Source organism: Salvelinus sp. IW2-2015, linkage group LG7, assembly GCF_002910315.2.
Source record: "Salvelinus sp. IW2-2015 linkage group LG7, ASM291031v2, whole genome shotgun sequence".
NCBI lineage: Eukaryota > Metazoa > Chordata > Actinopteri > Salmoniformes > Salmonidae > Salvelinus > Salvelinus sp. IW2-2015.
The window spans coordinates 1,691,573-1,701,031 of record NC_036847.1 but is presented as its reverse complement, the minus strand read 5'-3'; the positions used below and the strand labels follow the sequence as shown (position 1 = coordinate 1,701,031).

General features: G+C 46.4%; 1 protein-coding gene across 7 annotated transcripts in view; it reads left to right on the top strand.

Annotated features, from left to right (window-relative positions):
- LOC111966181 (dystroglycan 1) overlaps positions 1–8,947 on the top strand; it is a 25,031-nt gene extending 16,084 nt beyond the window's left edge. For all 7 annotated transcript variants that reach the window (XM_023990620.2, XM_023990618.2, XM_070444352.1 and 4 more), the window contains one exon: positions 6,504–8,947. In XM_023990620.2, coding sequence (XP_023846388.1) covers positions 6,504–8,789 — 2,286 coding nt within the window. In that variant the 3' untranslated portion in view covers positions 8,790–8,947. The remainder of the gene's footprint in view (positions 1–6,503) is intronic.
- The last annotated feature ends 512 nt before the right edge of the window (positions 8,948–9,459 follow it).

Here is a 9,459-nt window from a genome sequence, read left to right as displayed (position 1 = left end):
AAACAACAACACAGAGTTACACATAAACAAATGTACAGTAAATAACACTATATAGAAATATATGTACAGTGTGTGCAAATGTAGAAGACTAGGAGGGTAAGGCAATGAATAGGCCATAGAGGCGAAATAATGACTATTTAGCATTAACACTGGAGTGATAGATGTGCAGATGATGATTTGCAAGTAGAGATACTGGGGTGCAAAAGAGCAATAAAATAAATAACAATATGGGGATGAGGTAGTTGGGTGTGCTATTTACAGATTGGCTGTTTACAGGTACAGTGATCGGTAAGCTGTTCTGACAGCTGATGCYTAAAGTTAGAGAGGGAGATATAAGTGTCCAACTTCAGTGATTTTTGCAATTCGTTMCAGTCRTTCCAGTGCAGCAGAGCACTGGAAGGAAAGGCGGCCAAAGGAAGTGTTGGCTTTGGGGATGACCAGTGAAATATACCTGCTGGAGTGCGTGTTATGGGTGGGTGTTGCTATGGTGACCAGTGAWCTGAGATAAGGCGGGGCTTTACCTAGCAAAGACTTATAGATGACCTGGAGCCAGTGGGTTTGGCGACTAATATGTAGCGAGGGCCAGCCAACGAGAGCATACAAGTCGCAGTGGTGGGTACTATATGGGGCTTTGGTGACAAAACGGATGGCACTGTGATAGACTACATCCAGTTTGCCTGAGTAGAGTGTTGAAGTCTATTTTGAATACTCGCCAAAGTCAAAGATCGGTAGGATAGTCAGTTTTACGAGGGTATGTTTGGCAGCATGAGTGAAGGAGGCTTTGTTGCGGAATAGGAAGCCGATTCTAGATTTAATTTTGGATTGGAGATGCTTAATGTGAGTCTGGAAGGAGAGTTTACAGTCTAACCAGACACCTAGGTATTTGTAGTTGTCCGCATATTCTAAGTCAGAACCGTCCAGAGTAGTGATGCTAGTCGGGTGGACGGGTGCAGGCAGCAATCGGTTGAAGAGCATGCATTTAGTTTTACTTGCATTTAAAAGCAGTTGGAGGCCACGGAAGGAGGCGAATGGCATTGGAGCTCGTTTGGAGATTTGTTAACACAGTGTCTAAATGTAGATGTATACAGAATGGTGTCATCTGCGTAGAGGTGGATCAGAGCATCACCAGCAGCAAGAGCGACATCATTGATATATACAGAGAAAAGAGTCGGCCCGAGGATTGAACCCTGTGGCACCCCCATAGAGACTGCCAGAGGTCCGGACAAAASGCCCTCCGATTTGACACACTGAACTCTGTCTGAGAAGTAGTTGGTGAACCAGGCGAGGCAGTCATTTGAGAAACCAAGGCTATTGAGTCTGCCGATAAGAATGGTGTGATTGACAGAGTCGAAAGCCTTGGCCAGGTCGATGAAGATGGCTGCACAGTACTGTCTTTTATCGGTGGCGGTTATGATATCGTTTAGGATCTTGAGCGTGGCTGAGGTGCACCCATGACCATCTCGGAAACCAGATTGCATAGTGGAGAAGGTGCGGTGGGATTCGAAATGGTCGGTGATCTGTTTCTTAACTTRGCTTTCGAAGTTTTTCGAAAGGTAGGGCAGGATGGATATAGGTCTATAACAGTTTGGGTCTAGAGTGTATCCCCTTTGAAGAGGGGGATGACCGCGGCAGCTTTCCAATCTTTGGGGATCTCAGACGATACAAAAGAGAGTTCGAACAGGCTAGTAATAGGGGTTGCAACAATTTCGGCGAATAATTTTAGAAAGAGAGGGACCAGATTGCCTAGCCCAGTTGATTTTTAGGGATCCAGATTTTGCAGTGCTTTCAGAACATTAGCTGTCTGGATTTGGGTGAAGGAGAAGCGGGGGGGCTTGGGCAAGTTGCTGCAGAGGGTGCAGAGCTGTTGGCCGGGCTAGGGGTAGCCAGGTGGAAAGCATGGTCACCAGTAGAAAAATGCTTCTTGAAATTATCGATTATCGTAGATTTATCGGTGGTGACAGTGTTTCCTAGCCTCAGTGCAGAGGGCAGCTGGGAGGAGGTGCTCTTATTCTCCATGGACTTTACAGTGTCCCAAATCTTTTTTAAATTAGTGCTACAGGATGCACATTTCTGTTTGAAAAAGCTAGCCTTAGCTTTCCTAACTGACTGTGTATATTGATTCCTGACTTCCCTGAAAAGTTGTATATCGCGGGGACTATTCGATGCTAATGCAGAACGCCACTGGATATTTTTGTGCTGGTCAAGGGCAGTCAAGTCTGGTGTGAATCAAGGGCTATATCTGTTCTTAGTTCTACATTTTTTGAATGGGGCATGCTTATTTAAGATGGTGAGGAAAGCAATTTTAAAGAGCAACCAGGCGTCCTCTACTGACGGGATAAGGTCAATATCCTTCCAGGGKACCCGGGCCAGGTCGATTAGAAAGGCCTGCTTGTTGAAGTGTTTTAGGGAGCATTTGACAGTGATGAGGGGTTGTCGTTTGATCGCGGACCCATTATGCACGCAGGCAATGAGGCAGTGATCGCTGAGATCCTGGTTGAAGAGAGCAGAGGTGTATTGAGGGCAAGTTGGTCAGGATGATATCTAAGAGGGTGCCCATGGTTATGGGAGGGAGGAGATTCTTCCCAGTCATGTTGCAACATTAGTGAGGATTCACAGGAAGACTGACTCTGGGGTTTTCGGGGTGACAAAGCTGTGTCTTGTGATGAGAATCAGGAGCTGGCRGAAAAGCTAGATCCACCGGTTTTGTCACTTTTTTATTTATTTCACCCCTTTTTTCTCCCCAGTTTCGATCTTGTCTCATCGCTGCATCTCCCCAACGGGCTCGGGAGGTTGACGGTCAAGTCATGCATCCTCCGAAACATGTCCCACCAAACCGCACTTCTTAACAGCCGCCTGGTTAACCCATAAGCCAGGTGCACCAATGTGTCGGAGGAAACACCGTTCAACTGACGACCGAGGTCAGCCTGCAGGCACCCGGCCCACCACAAGGAGTTGCTAGAGCCAAGTAAAGTCCCCATGGCCAAACCCTCCCCTAACCCGGACGACACTGGGCCAATTGTGCGCCGCCCTATCGGACTCCAGATCACGGCCGGTTGTGATACAGACCGGGATYGAACACAGGTCTGTAGTGACACCTCTAGCACTGCGATGCAGTGCCTTAGACCGATGTGCCACTCAGGAGGCCCTCGGTTTTGTCACTTCTGGTTGTTGAGGAGCTGTTGACAGTTCCTGCAGCATGTAGACCTAGTGCTGCTGCTGTTAAGGTGGAGGAAGGTGAGGAGAATATGGCTAACGGTTCCATTTCAGTGAGTGCTTATGGCTAAAAAAGGTTTTACCTGAGTACAGAGCTGTGATTTCGATGGTTTTGTTTTGACTGGGTTCTGGATTTGAGAATGGCTTYCTTGAGGGTTTTTGTTGTCTGGTTGTGTAACCGTAGCTCTAGGGATTTATAGTGTACATATTTTGTCTCTTCAGTTAAGGAAGTTTTATGGAAAGAAAGAGAATTTTTTTTTATAAATGTTTGGAAATTTAAGGGAAATAGATATGGGTGACCTATAGCTAGGTTTCCATCCAATTGGCGACAGATTTTAATGCAAATATTCTAAAATATATATTTTTTGTTTCCACCAAACTGACTGAAGATACAAATCAGTATGTGATGATGTAGTGCACACAATGCACCTTTTTGTTTAAGTTTTCAGGTACCGAATAAAAATGTAAAGTTCAATGTTTCCATCGCATTTTCAACTCTGCTGATAGTTTTGTTACAAAAACTTTTGCGTTAAATAGCAAATGCGCCTACTCTGGTCTTGGCACATGCATTCTAGCCAACAGCTCACAGATACGGTGCGCGTAGGCTGTGCAGGGAGGCTAGTCTACATGAGGAGATTATTATGGATAATATTTTTCTTTGTCAAACTGCAGTCAAGCATTGATCATCATGTCACCAGAATAAGACCCTCAATATTTATTGGAAAGGAGCATAGTTTAATCAGGATTTTTCTTTTTTGATTGCATTGGGCCTTGAAAGTGTCCTGATGGACTTCATATTGAAAATACAAACAAGATCTTTAGTTTTCTCCAGAGGCGATACCGTGAACATACAGTGCATTCGGAAAGTATTCAGACCCCTTGACTTTTTCCACATTTTGTTATGCTACAGCCTTATTCTAAAATGTATTAAATAAATGTTTTTCCTCATCAATCTACACACAATACCCCATAATGACAAAGCGAAAACAGGTTTTTAGATTTTTTTCGCAAATATATAAGAAAAAAAATAAGGATTGCCGTATGAAACTTTCGGCAGATACATATCCGCTATTTTCCTTGCCAAACAACCCGGTACGAAACGCAATATAAACCTTTAATTCTTAAACATTGTGTTCTTAACGCTCTTAAAACCTTCTAGTACAGTTAATTATTTGAACACACACCACACACACACACACACACAAACTACACACACACACACACACACCACAACTACACACACACACAACACACACACCACACACACACACACACACACACACACACACATCACACCTGACCAAAGTTATTTTTGTTGGCATTAGCAGTAAAACATAATCAAACCTTATTTCATTCATTCATTCACTTGCTTGCTTTGCTGTTTCTTGTTCATTTGTTCAGTTGTTTCATTCTCAACCAGGATTTCATCATACATGTCAAGCAGTGAAGTTTCAGCTCTGTCTGTCATAGGGCCTCTCTTCCTCAGTCTCACTGTCACTGTGTCTGTTTCCATTTCACGTAAACCCTGTTTCTTTGTCTGCATCGAAGTATCATTCCTTGTACCTAGCATCGAGCATGGTGTCGAAACAGTACCCAGAGGTTCAGAGAGAATGCCACCGACTCACTTGTTCACAGCCTCTAGTAGAGTACTTTACCAAGTTAACCCCATGGTCTGCGTCGGCAGTTTTGTTGAGCAGGCGTTTCAATGCCATGACAGAGGGTATCACGTCTGCTGCRGACGCAGTTGATGAGCTTATTTCTCGAGTCAGTTGTTCGAATGGAGCTAGGAGTGTGTTCATGTTTCCAAGTTTCAAACATGTTCTCAAATGCCATTGAAATGGCAACAGCGGTATGCGAACCAGCACATTCTTAAGCATGCAACTGTTCTGTCACACTCAGCATGCTCATGGGGCTGGCATCGCTGGTCCAAATGTCAGTCGTGAATCTAATAGCAGTGACACCCATAGCAAGTAGCTCATGGATGTGTGTTTCAACAATACTTTGTAACTCCGGTAGGGCAACATCTGAAAAATAGTGCCTACTTGGTAGTGTGTATCGGGGCTCGAGGTGCTCGACCAGTCGGAGAAATCCAACATCATCCACGACAGAGAACGGTTGATTGTCAAGGGCAATGAATACTGCTCGAGAAGTTGTGGCATGGTGGTGCTTGAATTAACATCCTATATCTCAAATACAAATAGCACGACATTCCMGCATGTATCCCTGAATTGTTTTCAATGGTAGACCGCGACAGGGCAGGTAAATGTTGAACTGGAAAGCAGAAATGCGCTGAGGATTTACTGGCCCGACTACGGGCCGTTGTTAATGTCAGACCCTGACTCTGTATGTTCCTCTACCTCATTTCCGTAATTGTTTATGCCCAACTGCTTGATCACAATACCGTACTTATTCCAGTCTTCCTGTTTATGCTGAAATACGTTTGAGGAGTTTACCTTGCACATAAGAGCCAGCTCTCAACATCTCTTTGTAATTGGGAACAACTATTACAGCCGAACAGAAAATGGCCTTCAATCTGTGTGTGGATGGAGAATGGAGAGAACCAATACTTTTTGGGAAGCATTGTAGTCCAGCTCAATAAGCTTAATTTTACGTAGCCACACCCGCTTGATTATTTCCTATTTTCCCCTTCTACTTCTCCCAGCTCGTATGGCTATTTTGAACCTTACTGCAAATATTTCTGTTTGATATTTAACATACTCTAGGCCAGATCATTCTGTTGCAGCAATTTGTTTCAGCCTTAGGCTTCTCAATAACGAGCCAAATATTTACATATTTGCAATGCTATGCATAATATTATGTCTGTGTGTTTTTCTCTCTCACTGTATCACTGCTGGTTGAGGTTTACTGTGGTGCAATTTGTTCAATAAGGAGTTTATGAATGGGATAAGATTWATATTGGCTCCTTGTATTATTGGGAATGATATCCTGTCACATCGTAATGTCTCAAAATGAAGGGGTATGACTCGGGCGGCTGTCATTTTGTGAATAGGTGGTAACTGAGCCGAGCTTCCTGCTCACTTCAACAAAAGGTTGGTAGAGACAGCAATACACAGATTAAATGATTGAAWGGAAAAAGTAAGACTGGGTTTTCCATCTTTAGGGCTGTATGATAAACCCTTTCATAATAATACCCTTAAGATTACTGTACAGTTGGGTAAGTTTTTATTGGCAGAATCTGCCTTTTGTGTGAAACACCCTCTCTTTTCAGAGTTTTATCTATGAGCCATAACTTTCCCCCATGTCTAAAGCTTTCTTTTCTYCTATTGCAGTTAACTGAGGTGGGAAAGGACAGCTTACCCTCCTGGCTGCACTGGGACACTGGGAGCTGCATCCTACAAGGCCTAGCCCTGGAGCAGGACAAAGGTGTCCACCATATCTCACACTCTGAGATAAACAGTGGCCATGGTCTGGAGGCCTTCTCTATTGAGGTGCACCTAGAAGAGCGAGCCGACACTGAGCCGGCCCTGTTGGCCCTCCAGGCTGAGAGCAACAACCTCCAGTCCTTCATCTGYGGCAACGAGGAGCCCGTCACTGTCCTCACCATCATCTTGGATGCTGACCTCACCAAGATGGACGCCCAGCAGAGGGTAGGCCTGCTGGCCAGCATGAAGAAGTTTTCCGGTGTCCCTCTGGAGCACATGAAGGTGGTCCCCGTCGTCAACAACCGCCTGTTCGACATGTCCGCCTTCATGGCCGGGCCTGGAAATGCCAAAAAGGTGGTGGAGAATGGGGCCCTGTTGTCGTGGAAGCTTGGCTGTGCCCTTGACCAGTCYAACATTCCGAATATCAACAGCGTCCAATCACCTGCCAAAGACGGGTCCATGTCGTCCAAGTTAGGCTACCCAGTGGTGGGCTGGCACATCGTCAACAAGAAGCCCCACTTGGGGAAACGGGTCAGGAGGCAGCTGGGAAACACCCCCACTCCTGTGCCCTCCCTTCTCCCCCCAACCACTCATCCCGAGCCCCCTACTCGTATCATTCCTACCCCCACATCCCCTTCCATCTCCTTAGCCACTGACAGCTCTGTCCCCCCTGTCCGTGGCCCCTTGCCCTTGCCGGTGAAGCCCACTATCAGGCTAAGAGATCAGATAGCCCACACTCCTACTATTGGGGTTCCTCAGCCCACTAGGATCCTGGGCACCACCAGCACCATCCTTATACAGCCTACTATGACCCAGCCTGCTATTCCAGAGGCTACTGCTCTGCCCACCCCACCAAGCACCACTAGAAGGCCCAAGACTTCCACCACCAAGAAAACCAAGAAGCCCAAGATYTCCACTCCAGCGCCTAAGGAACYTACAACCACGACTAAGCCAMCCAGACGCACCACCCATCTGTCTCCGGTTCCTGACTACAACAACGAGAAGCCCCAGCTACGCAATCCCATCGACGAGGTGAAYGCCTGGGTTGGGACCTACTTTGAGGTGAAGATTCCTCCAGATACCTTCTTCGACAAAGAGGACGGCACCACAGACAAGCTGCGTCTGACTCTGAGGAAGAACCACAACGAGGCGGTGAGCGAGACCTCCTGGATCCAGTTCAACAGCACCATCCAGCTCCTTTACGGTCTCCCAGAGAAAGAACACATGGGCAAACATGAGTACTTCATGCTGGCCACCGACAAGGCAGGCATGAGCACCATAGACGCCTTTGAGGTCCATGTCAACCGTTTGTCAGTCAACGACAAACCCTCTGTCGTTTTTGCTGCCCGTTTCTACGGCGAACCCAATACACTGACCAACGACGTCCACAAGAAGATCCTCCTTACTAAGAAGTTGGCGTATGCACTGGGTGACCGGAACACCAGCACATTGACCCTGCGGAGCATCACTAAGGGCTCCATTGTGGTGGAGTGGACCAACAACAGCCTCCAGCAGAGCCCCTGTCCCAAGGACCAGATCACTGTCCTCAGCAGAAAGATCTCAGACCCCCAGGGCAGGCCAACTCTGGCCTTCTCCAATGCCATGGAGCCAGACTTCAAACCCATCAATATCTCCGTTCGCGGCACCAACAAGTGCCATACCTACACGTTTGTGCCCCCAGGAGAGGTGATTATCCCTGTTCCCCCTCCAGCCACTCCTTCSCCTGGCACGGGTCGTAGCACCAGTGACGATGTCTACCTGCACACGGTTATCCCGGCTGTGGTGGTGGCGGCACTACTGCTGATCGCCGGCGTCATCGCAATGGTCTGCTACCGCAAGAAGCGCAAGGGCAAGATGAGCATTGAGGAGCAGGCCACCTTTATCAAGAAAGGGGTGCCCATTATCTTTGCAGATGAGCTAGACGACTCCAAGTCCCCCCCGTCCTCTAGTATTCCCCTAATCCTGCAGGAGGAGAAGCCGCCACTGCCCCCTCCGGAGTACCCCAAYATGGCTGGCCCTCACAGTACCCTGCTTAACCAGGATCTCCTGGAGTACTCCATCTACCAGGATGAGGACCCCAATGCACCCCCCTATCAGCCCCCTCCACCCTTCACTGTCCCCATTGAGGGGAAAGGGTCCCGCCCCAAGAACATGACATCATACAGGTCGCCACCTCCCTACGTTCCTCCGTAACGCTCTCAAAAGCCTGGGCTTTGGGATGGATGAGAGCAGTTGTTTGTATGAAAACAATTTACGTAGGGATTTTACACACGTACTGCAGATTAAGATGGCTTCGACATGGACGGAGTAGGCGACCACACCTGTATAAGTCTACTACTGGCACAGAAAAACTGTACAGAGACAGTTTGAAACTCCAGCTCTCTCTTTCTTTTGTTGTCCATCATAGTTGTGCTTTCGACTCTTGCTTAATAATCTTATTTTTAAATCTGTTCTTGCCAAGAATAATCATTTTTATCTTTGAAGATGTACTGTTTCTATTGTATAGAAAATAATGAAAATGCGGAAGAGACTGGAGGCTGCAGAGGCCTTGGATCAAATGTCACCATGACAACAGACTAGGAGGCTGTCATTCACAAAGTGAATCTTTATACAAATTACAGTGTATTGCTTTTATCTTTCTTTGGGCTAGATCTACTAAGATTTTGCAGCTGTTATTTTTAGAAGGGAGTCTAAGACAAAAAGGCWAACTAAAACCATGTTTTATTTACATCATAATCGTACATTTATATTATTCTCTTCATCTCTAGCCACGTTTCCACCCACAGTTTTTCTCAGAGTAAAGTCAATCTGTATAAATAAAATAAAAAAATGGCAGCTGTGATCGAAACAGGTAGTTTCGGTA